This window comes from Macaca nemestrina, chromosome 7 (genome assembly GCF_043159975.1).
Source record: "Macaca nemestrina isolate mMacNem1 chromosome 7, mMacNem.hap1, whole genome shotgun sequence".
NCBI lineage: Eukaryota > Metazoa > Chordata > Mammalia > Primates > Cercopithecidae > Macaca > Macaca nemestrina.
Window position 1 is genome coordinate 118553800 of NC_092131.1, and position 19939 is coordinate 118573738.

The 19939-nt window shown below is 51.2% G+C and overlaps 1 protein-coding gene and 2 pseudogenes across 1 annotated transcript; 1 reads left to right on the top strand and 2 right to left on the bottom strand.

Moving 5' to 3' along the window:
• The first annotated feature begins 1785 nt into the window (after positions 1 to 1785).
• On the top strand, positions 1786 to 8051 carry LOC139355409 (golgin subfamily A member 6C-like; annotated as a pseudogene).
• On the bottom strand, positions 6660 to 7520 carry LOC139364145 (uncharacterized; annotated as a pseudogene).
• Positions 8052 to 8983: 932 nt separating the features above from the next.
• LOC139355358 (A disintegrin and metalloproteinase with thrombospondin motifs 18-like) lies at positions 8984 to 12675 on the bottom strand. Its single transcript, XM_071099245.1, is given in 6 exon segments — positions 8984 to 9474; positions 9477 to 9980; positions 10756 to 10830; positions 11197 to 11317; positions 12213 to 12346; positions 12429 to 12675. Coding segments are annotated over 6 exon segments (1485 nt in total). The 3' UTR covers positions 8984 to 9070.
• Positions 12676 to 19939: the final 7264 nt, after the last annotated feature.

A 19939-nucleotide genomic window follows, 5' to 3' on the forward strand; every position in this document is an offset into this window, starting at 1 on the left:
TCTCTGAAACTCCCTCTTCCCACTTTCAAGAGCAACGCAGTATTCCTTATTTCTAGACATCAAAAAATGAGAAAATAGGATCTTTCTATTTATCCACGTATTTATTATGTCAGTGGTCTTCATTCCTTTGTGTAGATCCAAATTTCTACCTAGTGTCATTTTTCTTCTGACCAAAGAACTGTTTTGAACATTTCTCAGAGTGCAGGCCTGCTGGTGATTATCCTGGCTTTTCTTTGTGTGAAAAAGTCTGTATTTTGTCTTCACTAAAGTTTTTGAAAATGTTTTATTCCGTTTTTGTTTTTCTTTTTTTTTTTTTTTTTTTTTTGTAGAGATGAGACCTCACTATGTTGATCAGGCTGGTCTTGAACTCCAGGCCTCAAGCAATCCTCTTGCCTCAGCCTCCTAAATTGCTGGAATGATTACAGGCATGAGCCACCCCACCTAGCCTCACTGACTTCAACTGCTTTTAATCCCATATCTGCAGAGGTAACTATTTCATCTCTAGTCATTCTTTTTGTTTTATTTTGAGACAAGGTCTCACTGTGTTGCCCAGGCTGGAGTGCAGTGGTACAATCACAGCTCATGGCAACCTCGACCTCCTGTGTTCAGGTGATCCTCCTGCCTCAGCCTCCTGAGTAGCTGGCACTACAGGTGTGTGCCACTATGCCTGGCTATTTTTAAAAATTGTTTATAGAGATAGGTCTCCCTATGTTGCCCAGGCTGATCTTGAACTCCTGGGCTCAAGCAATCCTTGCATCTAAGCCTCCCAAAGTGCTGGGATTACAGGCGTGAGCCACTTCACCCAGCCAGGGTTTATTTTTTATTTTTTCATCAATATATCTTCCATTTCTCTCTTCTCATCATGATCAAACATTTTAGCCTTCTTGAACATATGGAGCATATTTATAATATGTCTTTTAATATCCTTGTCTGCTAATTACATCATCTCTGTCATTTCTGGGCCTATTTCTATTGATTTATTTCTCTCCTGGTTATAGGCACAATTTTACCTGTGGGTTTTTTGTTTGTTTGTTTGTTTTTTGGGACAGGGTCTTACTCTGTCACTCAGGCTGGAGTGCAGTGGTGTGATCTCATCTCACTGCAATCTCTGTCCCCCTGGTTCAAGTGATTCTTGTGTCTCAGCCTCCCAAGTAGCTGGGACTACAGGTGTGCACCACCATGCCTGGCTAAGTTTTATATTTTTAGTAGAAACAGGATTTAGTCATGTTGGCCAGGCTGGCCTTGAACTCCTGACCTCAGGCTATCCACCCAACCCAGCCACAGATCCCCTCCAATGACAAAACGGTTACCAGAGTCCATACCACTCCTGAGGAATACCGGACTGGGCCACCCAACCCTGGTGCCTCTGGGCTCCCCTCACCAAAGTCTTGTCAGTCAGCCCCCCCCTTCACCAAGCAGACAAGCCCCTGACCTCGCCAATCACCCCAGGGTGATGTTGGGCGGGTGACTCCTGGGGCTCCCTGTTCCATATTCAGCCCTCACATCCTGCTATGCCAAGCCTGACCTCCCTGGATTTTTTGGACTCACCTCTCCAATGACCTGGGTCCCCCAGCCCCAGCCCCAGCTCCCACCCCCATCGCCAGTCATCCCTTGGTGACTTTGGGCTGGTGACTCCTGGGGTTCTCTGTTGCAGACTCTGCTCTCCCCTCCTGCTGACCCAAGTCCGACTTCCCTGGGCTCTTTGGACTAGTGTCTCTAAGGACCTGGGTCCCAGCCTTATGTCACCTTCCCACATCGTGGTTCAGTGACTCAGCCATTGCACTGATGTGGTTCCTCCCACCCCCAGGAGGAGTGGAATGTAGTGATGTCACAGTCCCCCTAGAAACTTTCATTACTGCTGCAAGACCAGCCTTTGATCTTACGACCCAGTCCTCTGAGCATTCTCACCCCATTTCTGGTTCCTCTGGTTGCAGCACAAATTTCCAGCTGGAAGGGAAATGGGGAATATGGGACCTAGGAACAAGAGGTTACTGGTTGTCTTATTCCCTTCTCATAGACATTGACAGTGGGAAAAGCCTACTCATCCCCCATGAACTCAAAACGTTGACAGTATCTCTGGGTGGCAATGGGGAAACGGGTTTGGTTTGGTTTTCTCCCAGGCTTCTACTCTCCAGAGAGACTTTAACATGTTTTTCTGAGTTCTCCACCTCATATTCTAATTCTCCACAGTTCTGGGACCCGACTGCCCTTCAGTCAGTGGTCTCTGAAGTGAGATTTGCTCATCTTCTGTGGAATAGGTCCTGGGAAACTGAATTTGACAGCTTGAATCTTCCTCATATCATCTCAACTTGGGGTACTTTGAGTGCCATGGGATAAATGTGGGAGATCTTTCTGAAACATCAGTTTCCCTCAATTCTCTTGAGAGAGAAAAAACATTAATGTACTTAGAGATGACAGTCACATAGGTTTCTAAGAGTATACCAGACCTCTCTCTGAAATGAGGCTTGGGTTGTCCTCTTTCTGAAAAATTTCCAGATTTAATAAAAAAGCTGCCTTCTGCCATGAGGACACATTGATATAAAAGTTTGAGAGGTACTGGTGCACTTCTTCACACTAACAGACATGAGAGGATGTATGACTAAACCACAGAGTGCAGTTCCTGCCTACTTAATGTTTACCTTTCTACCTCTGACTCTGGATTTGGTCCCTGGCAGCTGCTGATTCATGGCAAAACCCCAGAGCTTGGAGTCAGAAGACCGAGTTTAAGTTCCATTATTGCCCCCCTCTTTTTTTTTTTTTTTTTTTTTTTGCCCATAATATCCATCCCTCTCAGTCACTAAGTGACTGTGACAACACCTTGTACAGTTGTTGGTGGCATTAAATCAGATGGTGTATAAGAGTATTTTGAAAAACTGTAAAGGAGGATGTGGCTGTAGGGGCTGGTAGTTCTCATGAGTATTACTGCTCTTCTTTCGCACAGCTTTAAGAATATCAGCAGAGGAACAGCCCTGGTGTTCCGGCAGGAGCAAAGACAAAAAAGAAAAAAACTGGAAGTAGCCCTGAGAAAACCATTTCTGGTGGTTGCCACTCACCTGGGGATGTGAGTCTTGGCTGGCCAGGCTCCTGGGTAATTGTTGAGATTGCTGGGTAATTGTAGAGAATTCTGGGTTTGAATCCTGCCTCTCCCTCTGCTAGGGATCTGATTTATGGCAAATTGCTTGAGCTGTTTGGGCCTGTCTTTTCACATCTATAAAATAGGGGTAATATTGTTTGACTTCCAGTTGTGAAGTTTAAATGAGATTCCTTGTTGTTGTTGTTTTTCTGGTAATCCCTAGTACATGGCCTGCTGTAAACACCCACAATACCCAGGAAATGGTCATTGCTGTTTGATTTTCCTCAACCCCCGTCTCAAGGGGAAGCTGGGCCAATGAGGACAGCCACTTGCCATTAGGCTGTCGCTTTAGGAGTCACTGAAGGGGGCCCAGGCTGTGGTGAGGAGAGCCACGGGCACTAGGAGTAAGAGAAGATCTAACTTGCCACCAGCTTGCTGGGTGACCACAGAAAAATCACTTCTTCCCCTGGGCCTCAGTTTCTTCCTCTGTAAGATGATACTGGAGAAGATCAGTGTCTTTCAAACTTATTTTTTAGCTGGAGCCCCCTTAGTTCAAGTGAACCCTTACTCAGAAGTCTGGTTTTTTAATGGAGGTGGAGGTCTGGAGCTCTACCAGATTCATCACCCACATCCCGGGCCTGAGAAAAGGGAGCCAGTGAGCGTATTAAGAGCTGCATTGGTCAGGTGACTCCACTCTGTGACTGCACCACTCAGGGGACTTTTCCATCTATTTGTTCCTGCCCCTGGCAAGGCAGCAGGTGGCCGTTTGGAAGAATGGCACAGGCCATGGTTTTAATCTCCTCTGCTCTTCTTCAGCATTTCATTTCCTGAACCCACATCTTCCTCCCACGCTGACTTTCTTGTTTCTCTCTAAGCCGCTTCTGTCTTTCTCCCTGTCCTTGTTTCTCCCTTGTCATCTCCTATAGATTCAGGACATTCAGAAGGTGCTTGTGTCCAACCTTAACCATTCCAACGGGGTAGCACTCCCCCATTGGACAAGTGGAAGGTTAGGCAGTGCTGAGATCCCTCTCTGGCTTGCTGTCTCCAGCTGTGCATGCCCCTGAGGCTTCTCTAGTTTGGGGAATAGTTTGCCTCTGGCTTATTTTATGTTGCTGCCATTAATCTTTGGCCTGTTTATGTCTGCTTCTTCACCTGCTTGATTGATTGGGTTTTTTCCTTCCCTGCATCTTTTATCATCTTGGAAATGGTGAGACCTTAAAGTTTAAAAGTAGTTTGGGAATAACATACAGCGCAAGCATGTGGGATTTGGGGCTTTTTTTTTTTTTTTTTTTTTGACAGTCTCACTCCGTCACCCAGACTGCAGTGCAGTGGTGCGATCTTGGCTCTTGCCTTAGCCTCCTGTGTGGCTGGGATTACAGGCAACTGCCTCCACACCCGGCTAATCTTTTTGTTTTTAGTAGAGTTGGAGTTTCACCATGGTGGCCAGGCTGCTCTTGAAATCCTGACCTCAAGTGTTCCTCCCACCTCAGCTTCCCAAAGTGCTGGGATTACATGTGTGAGCCACCGTGCCCAGCCCCTTGCTGTTTTTATAGTTTCTCAATATCTATAGTTGTTTCCCATGTAAGTTTCTGTTTTTTTGAATTTCTCATTTTTATCACTCCTGCATCATCTGTTATCCTGAAGGATCTGGAGGTAAGGGGCCCTAGGCCAAGGTGCAGTGACACTACAGGCCAGCCCTCCAACCTTCTCTCACCAGCAGGGGCTGGGTAACCCTCTGCCAGCTGAGACAGCTCACATACACCCCAGCCCTAATGATTGTTCTCTCTACCTCTCCCTGCAATCCTCCTCCAACTCATCTTCTTGGCATGCGCCTCAGAGCCGGTACCAAGAACTAGCAGTAGCTCTGGAGCCAAGCTCCACAACAATCAATCACCTCAATGAAAACATAGAATCATTGGTAAGAGTCCAGTGGGGTCCCCTGATTCCATGCTGCCAGTCCTAGGCTTTCATTTCCCCATGGGGCCCTAAAGAAAAGGGCTGGGGGCCCCTGGTGCCAAGGGCAAATGGGGAGCTGGAGCACCCAGGCCTCACCTGGAGAGACCCCAGAACAAGGAGCATGCAGCATGGCTCTTCTGTCACTGCCCTTTTTGCCAACTCTCTCTCCTCCAGATACCCCTGCTCTAGTCCTTTCCACACACACACTGGGGTTGTCACCTGTCAGGGAAGCACTAGCCTGACTCATTGTCAAGGGCCCCGAATTTCTGCTCTGACTCTGTCCCTAATTTGCTCTTTGATTCTGTACAAGCCACCTCTTCTCCTTGGGCTTGTGTTTCGCGGGGAGGTATGGCATCAAAGGTCTCTGTTAGCTCTGAGAGTCTGAGATTTAAAGGCCCCTAGAATGGAAACCTCACGGTCAAGGGCTCCTGTCTGTCCTTTTCCATCCTATATCTGCTGTGGAGAACCATACCTGGCCCATATGTGCTCAGTAAATGTCTGTTGAATGAACGCACCTTTCTAAATCACAAGCTGGCAGATGGGTGGGCCTTTCTCAGACTCCATCTCTAGAGATTTATGTTACTGTCCTTTCAAGAGAATCCAGATTCAGACTTTGAGTTCTGTGTCTATGGGCAAAAACCAACAAAGACCCAAATCTTCTGTCCTTGGGAGCTTGAAGAGAGTTGACCAGTTCGTGTTGCCATTGGGTCTGAGAACATTGCCTTTAAAATCCATTCCTGGCCCCGACTACTGCTTCCTGGTCTGGGGAATAGAGTTGGAGGGGCCACCCTTAGTCACCTGAATTTGACTCTCTCCACAGAAACAACAGAAGAAACAAGGGGAACATCAGTTGGAAGAAGTAATGTGATTTCTTTGTTTGCTCACAACATGACTGCTGGGTTTGGGGGGCACTCAGATGTAGAGGATGTAGAGGGGCCAGTCTCATCTCACCCACTCCCAGCCTGGGAAAGAAGGCTCAACCCTCAGATTCCATCCCATCCCCATAGGGTCCCTGATAACTTAGTCCCATGAGTGGACCTGTCCTGGGGCATAGGTGGCATTCTTGGGGTACGTCTCTTACTGTGCTATCTCTACCTCCCCGCGGTAAGAGCTCTGTATTCCTCTTCCTACAGGAAAAGAAAGCAAACAATGACATACACAAAGCACAGACGGAGCAGTTAGAGATGAGTGGAGGGTGGGGAGTTTTCTCCTGTATTTTGGAGAATGTTTCTTTCCTTCTCTTTCAGCACTTGCTTGGTTTTTCTCCCAAACGTTCAATTCCAGACAATCAACATCCTCACATTGGAAAAGACAGACTTGAAGACCACCCTTTACCATACTAAAGGTGCTGCCAGACACTTTGAAGGTGGGAATCTGGGCACCCCATCATCCTTCAACCTGGCACTTTGACAGGTCTTTAGGGGGAGTCCTTTTGGGCCCCATCTCAACCTCTGTCGTTACAGAAGGGTCCAAGGATCTGGCTGGCCACCTGTAATCCTCCTTACAGCGTATTCAAGAATTGGAGCGGGCTCTCGCTGCTGTGTCTACACAGCAGCAGGAAGAGGACAGGGTGAGTCCAACCAGCTGCCCCATCCCTTGGCAGCCTGGCTTGCCAGATGGAGGAGTGAGCCTAAAGGTCCCTGCTGCAGGATGCAGTGTCCTGCCCAGAAGGCAGCAGGATCATTTCAAGCTGCTTTTGTGTATGGTTGTTAGAGGCAGCCTGGGGCTGAGTCAGCTGCTGTGGGTAAGTTGGGGGCACTGTGGGGAGTAAGCACTGGACACAGAGCTCAGAAGCCAAGTGCCTGCCCTGCCTTTACCTGGTTGTGGCCTTGGCCAAGTCCTAGGTGGGGTATTGGGTACCTGTACTGTGAAGGTACAGAAGAGTACCTTTACTATGTTACCATTTCTGTAGAGAGAGGAAAGGGGTGTGTGTGTGTGTGTGTGTGTGTGTGTGTGTGTGTGTGTGTACTATGATAATGTACATAAAACATGTCTCCAAGTGTTTGTAAAAAACTCAGGAGAGAGTAACAAGGTGCTTGGGAGACACTTCCATGGTATACCTTCTGAGTTTTGGACTATGCGAATGTATCATCCTTTCAAAAAGCAAACAAAAGATTAATTTCCCCCTCCTACCTGTGTCCCCACCCCCAGCAAGAAAAATGGGCTTAGAGAATGGGATAGACCTGGGTGTTCAAATCCCAGCTCTGTCTAAGTGATCTTAGGCAAGAACTTAACCTCGAATACTCCATGTTTTTCATCTACACAATAGAGGTAATCCTAGTAACTGTCTCATATGGTGGTAGTGAGGATTAAATGGGATTGTTAGCGTGGTACCTGGTGAAGCACTCTGTAAAGGTTAAAAGTAGTAGTAATAACAGTAATAACAATAGCAATATTATCTGATCTCTCTGGGCCTCTCTTAGCCAGCTGTAAATTTGATCTCTTTCCTTGTGCCTTCCAACTTTACTGAGTTCTTTAAAAACCAGGACATGGGCTTGGAAATGCCTTGATCTTTACTGACTGAGTTGTATATTGAGTCTAGCCCTAGCCCTTTTAAGGGGCACTGCCCCAGCTCCCCAGATCGAAACTTCTCACTCTTCACCATCCAGTCCTCGAGCCACAGTGAAGCAGTCCTTCAGCAGCAGTTAAGGCAGTCCTCAAAGGAGCGGGCGCTGCTGAACGCACACGTGACACAGGTGAGGCTTTGCAGAGGAGGGATGTGGAAGGATGACGACCCCAGCTGGCCAGGAGCAGTTGAGGACCAGTGACAGCCCTTCCTAACTTCTGTGCCCATTCTCGCAGATGACAGAGTCACTTAAACAAGTCCAGCTAGAGAGAGATGAATATGCTCAACATGTAACAGGAGAGAGGGCCCAGTGGCAGGAGAGGATGTGGAAAATGTCGGTGGAGGTGAGACCTGACCCTTCAGCCCCCCACCTTAGATAGGTCACCGGATCTTTCTGGGCATCTGTAAAATGGGAATAGTACAGCCAGAGGTGGTCATGGATCTGGGCTTTGTGGAGGTGGGGGCAGAGAGGGAGATGGTAGCTTGTCCAGCCACCAGCCCCTCTCTCCAGGGCCCTTCCCCTCTGTGCTTTGGGCAGGCTTGCACATTGAAGGAAGAGAAGAAGCGTGACATACATCAGATACAGGAGCTGGAGAGGAGCTTGTCCGAACTCAAACCCCAGATGGGTAAGATGGGGCTGGTGTGACGTGGGAGGAGGACCGGCATCAGAGGACTGTGGGGGTGGCTTAGAATGCCCCAGGGAGATGGGTGGATGGAAGGGCTTTGAGGCAGAGGGAAAGAGGTCTGTGCCAGGAGACAGCAAGTTTTGTCATCTCCATGAGCCTCAGGGTCCCCATCAGCAAAGAGGGAGGAGTGCCCGTTGTCAGCCACCCATAGTGCTCTCTATCTGAAAGTGACTTGGCAATTGGCTACCATCAGGTTCAAGGAATCATTAGCAGTGAGGCCAAGTTTGGAAAGCCTGAGAGGAGCTGTGCATCAAGAGGAGGGTTTTATTTTTTTCTTTTTGGGTAGGGGGTGGTGGTTGTGGAATCCAGAGGCCCTTATTGTCTGCTTCCTTTCTCAGGAGACTGAGGAGTATGGGACAAGACAGAGGGGCAGAGGGGGAGAACAAGGAGCAGTGAGGAGGAGACAAAGAGACAGAGAGGGGAGACTGAGGAGCACGGGGGGAGACTGAGAAGTATGGGAGGAGATGGAGGGGTAGAGGGGAAGCCGAGGAGCAGTGAGGAGGAGACAAAGAGAGAGCAGGGACTGAGGAGCATGGGGGGAGATAGATAAATATGGGGAGGAAGAGTCGGAGTTAATGAAATTGCCCTGCTTTTTACAAATAGTTCAGGGAAATAAGTCAGGGTGGTGAGGGGACACTGGGCTGGTCTCCAGGACACAGCAGAAATGCAAGCATAAGACCTGCCAGAGGTGAGCAAGGACACAATCGAGAGGGAGCTGTGTCTGCTGGAGGGAGAACACCAAGAGCTGGAGCACACTGAGCACGCGCCGCGAGCCAGCACCCACCTGCCTCATCCATTTACCCTCCCGGTGGGCCTGGGACATAGGGCAGTTGCCAGCCTCATCTCACAGATGGGGAACTGAGGCTCAGAGAAGCCAACTTCCAAACCCGTGGTGGCCCAGCAGTGAGCTGGAAGCTGAAGCCAGCGTCCCTGTCCAGAGATGAAGCCCCTGCCGCCGAGGCCGTGCCTGCCCCACTTCTCACCTCTGCCACAGGTGACTGTGCACTTGGTCCAGGGCCCATAGTGCCAGGAGAACTCGGGCGGCAGGACCTTGCCATGGCCACCTGCCTCCCTGTGGATGGTGTACTCGTAGCGCACCCCGGGGTTGCTCTCCTGCAACAGCAGCTGGGTGGGCAGGCAGGAGCCCGTGAGCACGAGGTGTCTTCTCCATCCACCCAGTCCTAAAGGAGCCAACCCCAGCCACCTCTGTGAACTGTAGCTACACCATTGGGCCATTTTAAAGATGAGAAAATTGAGGTAGAGGCTGCAGCAGGAGGGCCTCGCTCAGAGCCAGGCTCTGTGACTGACCCAGGGCTCACTCTTTCAGGACGACACCTGCCATAAGGGGTGCTGGGCCTGGGGACTGCGCCTCCGCTCCCCCACCCTGGGCCTTGGGAGGCAGGCACCTGGATCCAGACAGGCTTGTTGGTGGGACCCAGGGATGTGAGGTTCTCCCGGTTGCCCCTGCGTGCGTATGTGAAGGTGATCCCTGCCACCTGGTAGTCCCCGTCCCACTGGATGGTCCAGCCATCACTGAAGAAGTACTTCTCTGGGTCCTCGCTCTGCAGTGCCAGGAAGTTGGCAGCCTTGGCCACCTCCTGGATGCAGATCTCACGTGTGCCGGCTGGGATCAGCCCCACGTCCACATACCCTGTCAGCCAAGGGTTGTGGGTAGGTTGTGCCCAGGGTGAGAAGGTTGCTTATCCCCACCCGCTTCCCTCACGTCTCTCCCCACTTGCTTCCGCCTGCTGATGCCAAAGATTTCGCCATTAGCTTTAAAGTCTGAGCTCCCCAAATTGCTCAGATCTGTCATAGACCACCAAAACCTCGCAGAGGTGCCACAAATCCTGAACCCGTGGCCATGCCCCATCACCCCTCACTTGGGGACCTAAGCTGGTCTCATCACAAGGCTGGATCCATCCCCTACACTAAAGGCCAGCTGGCATTCTCTTTCTGAAAAAACCAAAGAGCCCAGGCCTTCTCCTGGGACACCCTCCTCATCCCCATGCGGCCTGCTTTTATTCATTCACTTCCATCACACCCGTCACATGCCAGGCACTACTCTCAGCACTTCATATGTGTAAGCTCATGGGTAACGGCCCTATAGCCTAGGTACTATTGTTATCCCCATTTTACAGATGAGCAGAGTGAGGCAGACAGGGATAGTAACGTGCATGAGCGTCCTGCTGGGATATGAGCAGCCTCCAGGGCCAGTGCTTTATCCAACACACTGCACTGCTCTCTGGGATGAAGTCTAAGCTTCTCAGCCTGGAGCTCGAGGCCCTATAGCTGGTCCTGCCTTCCCTTCTTGCCTCCAGGCTCTGGTACAAGCTCTTTCCTCCATTTGGAAGACCACTTCCATCTCTTCTGAGTTTTATGATTCAGCTCAACTTCCACCTCCTACAGGAAACCTTCCCTGACTTCCCCAGGCCAGGACCTTCTTCCTCGGTGCTCCCACAGCCCTCTGGGCCTACCTCTACTGCACTGGTCACACCAGAAGGTTCTGTCCCCTTGCAGGACTGAGCACTTCACCTGCATGTCCCCATCACCTAGCACACAGTCAGTATTTGAGCAACGTGTGCAAAACAGACCAAAGGTGAGGGCACGGAGTTGGGCATCTCAGAAGCTTCAGGAGGAGACTACCATTCTTTGAAAGGCCCAGGGGCCACACGCAAGCCGAGCTGGCCCTGCCTGGGGTCTCTGGGACAGGAGGACTCCCCGTGGGGACAGCTCTCTGCATGTGGGCCAGGGGTCCCCTGACTCCTGCAAGAATTCTACCCCAGCAAGGCTTCCCTGCTTAGCCATCTCTAGTCTAGGTGGGGACCACAAGACGAAGGACAGGGGCCCAGGGGAGATGGGGAAGGGGCCACCAGGTGAAGATCACACCCCTCCCCAACAGCGGTTCCACCCCATACCCAGGCGCTCGGCCTCCTCAAAGGTCCCGCTCACGGTGTGGCAGGTGGAGTCATTGCCGTGACACACGCCACAGTGATCCTCCATAGCACCGGAGTCAATCTTGAAGTCACAGCCCACGTTCTGCAACACACAAGGAGGAGAGGCCCCTGGTGCTGGTGGTCAGCCCTGTGTGGTCCCAGTCCCGGGGGCCAGCCAGGGTCAGGAGGAGAAAGCTGGGAGTGGGGGTCAGGAGGCCTCTCTCTGGCCCTGCCCCATCCCAGCTGTGCCTCTGACTCAGGTGAACTTCTCTACCTCCCTGAGCCTCAGTTTCCTCACATGTGAGATGGGGAGATCCACCCTTCCCTTAAAGGCATGTCGTGAGCATCACATAAGACAAGAGAAGGGAAGAGTTCTGCAAAGGCTGCAGGCAGGCAGGGGATCTGATGCACTCCTGACCAGCGCATGCAGGGAAGGCACTGGGGGTTGGCACCTCCCTGCTGGTCCTCCTCGGAGCCCAGGCCTTGATACACCAGTGGCTTAGAGGGCAAGAAGCAGGGACAAGTAGGTGGCTGGGGACATGGGCAAAGAGGAGAGGCCATCATTGTTATGAAAAATAAGAATAGAAATTGTTACCAAATACTGAGTGCTACTCTTTGGGGCTCAGAGCCCTTCAAGTCACCTATGTCACCTCATTTAACCCCTTCTATCAGGAAGCAAACCACTGCCTGGGGTCAGCCAGCCAGCAAGAGGTCAAGTCACTGCCTGGGCTCCAGTTTCCTGTCTGGGGTGGTGCTGGTGCAGGCATCCAAGGAGATGCAGGGAAGTGAGTCCTGACTGGGAGGGGTCCCCAGTGCCAGGAGGTGTGGCAGGGGCTTTGCCTTAGAGATCATAGAGGGTGGGGGCTGGGAAACCCAATGGTAGAACATGGGGAGGGTGGCCTGAAGAGGACCAGGAGGGACCCAGGAGAGAACCTGGGGCCCGCCAGTGGGGCTGGGGGCAGCCAGTACTGGGAGAGCCTCTTCCTAACCAGGCACACCTTGCAGATGCTGCTGATGCAGAGGTCCCAGCTGGCCTGGACCTGGTAGCAGGGGGTGCCATCGACCACGGCATCCCACAACTTCTTGGCAAAGTACTTATTTGAGGGCCAGCAGTACAGCTCGCAGGGATTCACTGGAGGCCCAAGTAGAAGAGCCATCAGCAACAGCTGGGGCAGGAGTATGGAGGCCACCAGGAAGACCCCTCTGTGACACACATCCATAGCAGGCTAGAGGCTCCCAAGCAGCACCAACATGCTGGAGGCTCCGGCTGGGCTGGTAGCTATCTGCAAGGTCGCAGACTGGGGAGCTAGGGGTGAGCAGCAGCCCCAGGGGACAGTGGGAGTGGCCCAGGCTTGGGGTGGAGACTGGGCCTCCTACTTGCATCACAGGGTAACCTTGGACCCACACATCCCCAGCCCTCTGGGCCTCAGCGTCTCCATGGGAGGCAGCACTCACCGTCATTGACCACGGGCACCCATGTGTGCAGCTGGCCCTCGTAGAGTGTAGCATCAAAGTGGCTGCACTGGACGTGGCAGAAGGAGGGGCGGCCAGTGGGGCAGGCCTGCAGGTTGCAGAGGTGGAAGTGCTTCCGCTCACCCACACAGTATCTGCCTTTGTATTTGGGTCGGTGGGGATGAGAGGGGTGGGCCCCAGGGCCTGGTGAATACTACTGCCTGGCCACAGCCCAGAGCAAGCGGCTTCCTCCTGCACCCACACCCCGAGATCCCTGCCACCCAGCTTTGTGCACAATGCTTCCCTCCCTTGGGCTGCCCACCCTCTGGCCCAGACACACCCTCCCTGTTTGTAAGGACCTGTGGGGAGGTGGCAGCAGGAAGCCTGAGCTCTGCCCCCAACCTGCTGTGTGACCATGGGCAAGTCTTCGGCCAGCCTCTGGGCCTCAATTTCCTCCTGTATAAAGTGAGGTTTGGGCTGCCTCTGCAGAGGGCTGTTGAAAAGCTGGGACAAGTTGCAGGCATGACTGGCACTGGCTGGAGGGACTGCACCGAGTCTCTAGCCCATGACACCAGCATCCTAACGAGCCCTTGAGTCCTCAGCCTCCCTCCTGGTGGCAGTACCCCAGCCCGGGCCTAAAGGAAGTGCCCAGGGCCCCAGCCAGGTGAGAGGTCTGACCGAGCACAGCTCCTGAAACCCTCCGCATCTAGGCCAGGGTTGCTGGCCCCCACCCAGCTCAGACCTGGAGGTCAGGAGGCAGGGAGGGCCACAGGCCAGTCTTGGATAAGCATAGTGCCCTGGCTGGGGCTGGCTGTGAACCCCATGTCTGCCCCAGGTGGCCTCCTGAAGTGAAGATTAGCCGGGTAGTGCCTCAGGTCTACGGTACCACTGGCGTCTGTGTCTCAGCAGATCTTCACACCACCCCGTTTAGATGGGAAATAGAGGCCCAGAGAGGTGAAGTCATTCACCTCAGGCCATCCCTTCAGTGCTGGCCCATCCTCCCAGCTGCCCCCAGTCTCATCTCAGACTCTTGTTGTGCCTCTGAGGCCACCAAGCCCCTCCCGCTGAGTGCCCCCTACAGACGAGCTGCAAGACTGAGGGCCTGGCCTGCAAAAACTGTATTTGCCCCTGACTACAACTTTACTGGATGGGTACTGCTGTTATATAGATGGGGAAAACGAGGCCCAGAGAAAGGATGAAGATGGGATTCGAACCTGGAGCCATCTAAGGTCTGGGACCCATGCTCTTCCCCACTGCCCTCTCCTGCCTCCTTCCAGCCAGCAGCTGCTTTGCCATGTGGCCTCTGATGAGTCTCTCCAGTCTCTGAACCTCAGTGTCCCCCTCTCTGGAAAGAGGTCAGCAGTGGGGACCCTGTCAGCCCCCAGAACACTGCTTGAAAGTGACTCAAGGTGGCCTGGACACTCGGACTGACCATTATGAGGACATTTCTCAGAGCCAGGGGCTGGGACAGAGCCAAGCTCCTGCAATCGGCTGACTGCTTGGGTCCCTCTGTCCCATTGCCCAGGGCACCCTGGGCCCCACACTCATGTAGGCTGCGTGCACTGCCGCTCAGCGCTCTGTACGCCCACGCCACAGCTCCGGGAGCAGAGGGACCAGGCGCTCTAGCCGGACCAGCCACCATCCATGGCCTTGAACCAGAAGCCCACAGACATGCACTCCTCATTGAGACACCACTACCGAGACAGATGGAGGTAGAGCCACCCCACCCCCCAGCCTATCAGTAATCCTCACCCTAGTGAGAACAAGGTGGGTGGGAAGGCTGAGAAAGGCACAGAGGGGAAGGATGGAAGGTGAGAGAGGCCCCTTTACAATCATCACAATCATCTGTGACCCAGACCACAGGGAGGAGCTGAGCAGGGAGTAAAACGGCCCACATGCTGACTCAGCTGAAGACCTCCGGGGGAATCATGGAATCAAGTCCTGGCCCCAATGCCTCCGCTTTGCAGATGGGGCCTTGGGCTGCAGAGAGTGCGGGGCTCTGCTAGGAGCACAAGCAAGACTGTGAGCCGGGGCTGACCTCAGGGCCTGGTTACAGCAGGTCTGGCGTCTCACACACCCACCACCAGGACTGGGGACATCCCCTACCTTATTCTCCCCACACTGGGTGCTGTCCACGGCTGCATCCAGCTTGGAGTGACAGGTGGTCCCCACAGAGCACCAGAGTGTGTGGCAGACATTCTGTGAGGAGGAGGGCATGGGCCATACCCTCACCCTCTCCCAGTGCTGCCACCCACCCTGACCCCTCCCTGTCCCCAAGGGTCCCCTGGGCACCCCTCTACATGGCAGGGACCCACAGACCCCCAGAGGTCCCTTCTTGTGTGTCTGCTCCCACCTTCCTCCCTCGACCATGTGGTGGTGTGGGGTGCTCGGGGCTGCACTCCTCAGAGCGGTCCCCAGCTGTCCCCACCTCTCCCAGCCTAGCCCCTCCTCTGGAAACACTCCCGTTAGAAGATCACTTCAGGCAATCTTCTCCAGGATAAATAGACCCTCCCCACTGGGGTTCCTTTTCCCTCTCATGAGCCAGCTCCAGAGAGGCTAAGGGACTTGCCCAAAGTGTCACACTTTGTCCATGGTTGACCCAGAATTCAGAGCTGGGTCTGTAGTCGCCCATCCCTGGCCTCTCCCACAGGTCACTTGGCATCTCACAGTATCACTCAGGGGCGCAGCCCAGGCCAGGTGAGGTTACTCTCAGGCTGGCATCCATGGGCTGGTGAGAGCTGTCCCCGAGCCCTCCTGCCGGGTCCCCACACCCCCACACCCACACTGGCCCCACTCACATCCATGTCCTCGCAGAAGGCAGAGTAGGCCCCATACTGGAGGTGGCACTGGTGGCTCACATCATAGAGGATGCCAGGTGGCACTGAGGAGAAGTCGATGATGTCCTTGGCAGGAGGGTCATCCAGGCACAGGCCCCACCCATGGCTAGAGATGGGATGGGAGGATGGAGGGGGCGCAGCCTGGGAGACCCATTGGAGAAGCCTTGGTGGGGCGAGGAGAGGTGGGAGGGGACACAGAGTCCTACAACTGTAGGAAACTCTAGCCTCCCCTCTCTGCTCAGCCGATCTTCCACCCACAGCCAGCAGCAGAGGCCCTCCCAGCCTCTCTCATCTCACCTCCTGGGCACTCCAGCTAGCTAAACAACCCCAACACCAATCCCAGGCCTCTGTACACACTGCCAGGGTCCTTCCCTCAAGGCCTCCTGAACCACAAAGTGTGGGTGGCAAGTCATCCAGGTGCCGAGGCAAGAGATCGAGGGTATGAGCTGTTCCAGTATAATAAAATATATAAAATAACAATAGTTATACTAGATATAGATAATAGATATGACTGTGTATGAATATCATTAATCATCAGTTTGTAGCAATTACTCTTTACTCCAATATTATAATAATCCTTGCTCTACAATTATAACCTAGGAAAAACCAGGCCATACAGAGACAGGAGCTGAGGGTACATAGTGAGAAGTGACCAGAAGACAAGTGTGAGCCTTCTGTTATGCCCGGGCAAGGCCACTACAGGGCTCCTTGGTCTAGCGGTAACGCCAGCATCTAGGAAGACACCTGTTGCCAAGTGGACCATGGTCTAGAGGTAGCATCAGTGTCAAGGAAAAACACCTGCTACTTAGCAGACCAGGAAAGGGAGTCTCCCTTTCCCCGGAGTAGTTCAAAGAAGACTCTACTCCTTCACCTCTTGTGGAGGGCCTGACATCAGTCATGCCCACCCACAATTATCCGGAGTCCTAACCATCTCTCTCTGATGCTGTGCTTCAGTGGTCATGCACCTAGTCTGCCTTCATGTTCCATCCTGTACGCCTGGCTCTGCCTTTTAGATAACAGTAGTGAATTAGTGAAAGTACTAAAAGTCTCTGATATGCAGAAATAATGGTGTAAGCTGTCTCTTTGTCTCTCCTCTCTTTCTCTCTGCCTTGGCTGCCAGGCAGGGAAGGGCCCCCTCTCCAGGTGACACGTGACTCACGTGACCTTTTCAATCATTGGAGATGATTCACACTCCTTACCCTGCCCCTTTTGCCTTGTATTCAATAAATAACAGCACAGCCACGCATTCAGGGCCACTACCGGTCTCCGCGTCTTGGTGGTAGTGGTCCCCCGGCCCCAGCTGTCTTTTGTCTCTTTGCCTTGTGTCTTTATTCCTACAATCTCTCGTCTCCTCACATGGGGAGAAAAAACCACTGACCCTGTGGGGCTGGACCCTACATACGGCACCCAATGTGGGGCTCTCTCTCGCTGTGTGAAGTTGCACCCTGAGTGCGGAATCAGCGGAGGATTTCGACCAGAGATTCCTGACGATTGCGGTCAACAAGCTTGGTGGTAAGCTTGAGCACTCACAGTATTCCGGGGACACCATGGGACAGGCCAGTGCTAAGTACTTGGCTTATTTAAACTTTATGAAAACCCTCCTGTATTATCTCAACCCTGTCCCTGTTCAGCCCTGCTGTAGGCCTCTCAACCTTCTGCCTGTTTGGCCCACTAATGAGGCCTGCAACCCTATCCCTCCACAGCCTCGTTTTCTCATGCCTGTTTCTTTTCCTCCGAATCAGACTTGGCTAGAGTCACAGGCTCCCTTGAAGCCTGGCTCTTTTCCTAAGTTATAGTTGTAGAGGAAGGATTATTATAATATTGGAGTAAAGAGTAATTGCCACAAACTAATGATTAATGATATTCATACATAATCACATCTGTTTATATCTAGTATAACTATTCTTCTTTTATAATAATTTATTGTACTGGAACAGCTCGTGCCCTCAATCTCTTGCCTCCGCACCTGGGTGGCTTGCTGCCCACACAGCACTGTTAAAATGTTTTTTGTGTGACTTCCTGCATAGTATTTCAAGGTGGCCTAGCAGGAGAATGAATCAGGGATTGCTAGCTTTCCACCAACATAGCTTGGAAGTTCCTTTAACTCTTTCACAGAGATAGAGTCCCTCTGTACCTAGTTTTATGCTGTTCCCACCTTCCCATTTTTCTTGGAAATTTCCTACTTATCTTCGAAGATTCAGCTCCCCTGTCTATCCTCTCCATAAGGAAGACTTTCCTGAACTTGTAGGCTGAATGTCTTGCATTGTTCTCTGTTTCAATCTCTATTTTCACACCTGTTATACCGAGTGTTAGATTATGGGGAAACACCATTATTCATCTCCAATCTTTATCCCATGACAAATTGCCTCCGGAAACTCTAGTAGATGTTTTATTAAGGGTGACCTTCGTCCGGAAAGGAGACCACCCCCATTAAATTACAGAGGAATTTGAATATCCAGCATTGGAATATAGGCCAGGATGACAGAATGCTGTAGTATTTCCTTATTTTTAATTCTGATTATACAATATTGTTTTGTATTTTAAAAGTAAGAACATCTACTTATGTATAGGTTAACCTAGACAAGATTTTATTAAAATGCTCTCTTTGAAAAAAATTAGGTACAGAAATGATTTCTTGAAAATCTATTCCTTTTATTGATTTTATTAATGTTGCATAGAAATATAAAGTTTCACACACCATACTTTTGCTAATAAATGTAAATAAGAACAAATTACTTTTGAACAATTAAAAAATGAAATATTGATGATTTTCAATAAAGTAGTTTTGGAATAATTCTGAAGCCATAAAAGACTAAAATTCACTTTATGCTAAAATAAATAATATTCTCCCATAATGCAATTATTTAATTTTTTTTTAAAAAAGAAACCACCCAATAAGAGTTTAATTCATTAGGAAATTTTTAGCATTTCTCAATGTAATAGAGTGTTTCTACTATACTTCCTGGCATCATTCCTTTCCTTAGCACTTATCTTCACACTGGAAGAGGTGAACCAGGTGATTATGCCCCCTGCAGGGACTGGTTCTGCCTCTGAACAGTGACTTGGCATGACAATTAGGTTCAAAATTACCTAAATTTACCCTACAGATTTCTTCAGAGCTGTCAGTCTTCCTGAAACTTCCTAAAACTACCCTAGCAAATACTTTTTCCTTTCTGCAATACTCTTACTCAAACCACTGTATTTATCCCATTCAAAGCTTTCCATTCTCTGTTAACAATTTCTCAGGTGCTCATGAAGTTTTAAAGGACAAGACTCCTCTCAGAAGCACATACTACTCAGAAGCTCAAAGCAAATTAGGTTAGTTTACAATCCTTGCTACAGGCCAGAAAATGAGGATTGAGTAAGTGATTTTCCTCATTTGAAAAGGAGAAAACAAGTACAAAAAGAGATTGAGTGATTTTTTTTTAACAATCCTCTACACTTATACTTGTACTTTAAGGACTAAAATGTACCATATAGTCTGATGCTCAAAACAAACTCTTTTTGAGAACAGACATCATTTTACAAATAAAGATACTGAGGCTCAGAGATATGAGTCACTGTCTAAGGTAATAAAAATAGAAATCTAGGGAGGGCGGAGCAAGATGGCCAAATAGGAACAGCTCCAGTCTCCAACTCCCAGCGCGAGTGACACAGAAGACCGGTGATTTCTGCATTTTCAACTGAGGTACTGGGTTCATCTCACTGGGGAGTGCCGGATGATCGGTGCTGGTCAGCTGCTGCAGCCCCACCAGCAAGAGCTGAAGCAGGGCGAGGCATTGCCTCACCTGGGAAGCGCAAGGGGGAAGGGAATCCCTTTTCCTAGCCAGGGGAACTGAGACACACAACACCTGGAAAATTGGGTAACTCCCACCCCAATACTGCGCTTTAAGCAAACAGGCACACCAGGAGATCATATCCCACACCTGGCCGGGATGGTCCCACACCCACAGAGCCTCCCTCATTGCTAGCACAGCAGTCTGTGATCTACCGGCAAGGCAGCAGCGAGGCTGGGGGAGGGGCGCCCGCCATTGCTGAGGCTTAAGTAGGTAAACAAAGCTGCTGGGAAGCTCGAACTGGGTGGAGCTCACAGCAGCTCAAGGAAACCTGCCTGTCTCTGTAGACTCCACCTCTGGGGACAGGGCAATAACAAACACAGCCAAAACCTCTGCAGACGCAAACGACTCTGTCTGACAGCTTTGAAGAGAGCAGTGGATGTCCCAACACGGAGGTTGAGATCTGAGAAGGGACAGACTCCCTGCTCAAGTGGGTCCCTGACCCCTGAGTAGCCTAACTGGGAGACATCCCCCACTAGGGGCAGTCTGACACCCCACACCTCACAGGATGGAGTACACCCCTGAGAGGAAGCTTCCAAAGCAAGAATCAGACAGGTACACTCGCTGTTCAGAAATATTCTATCTTCTGCAGCCTCTGCT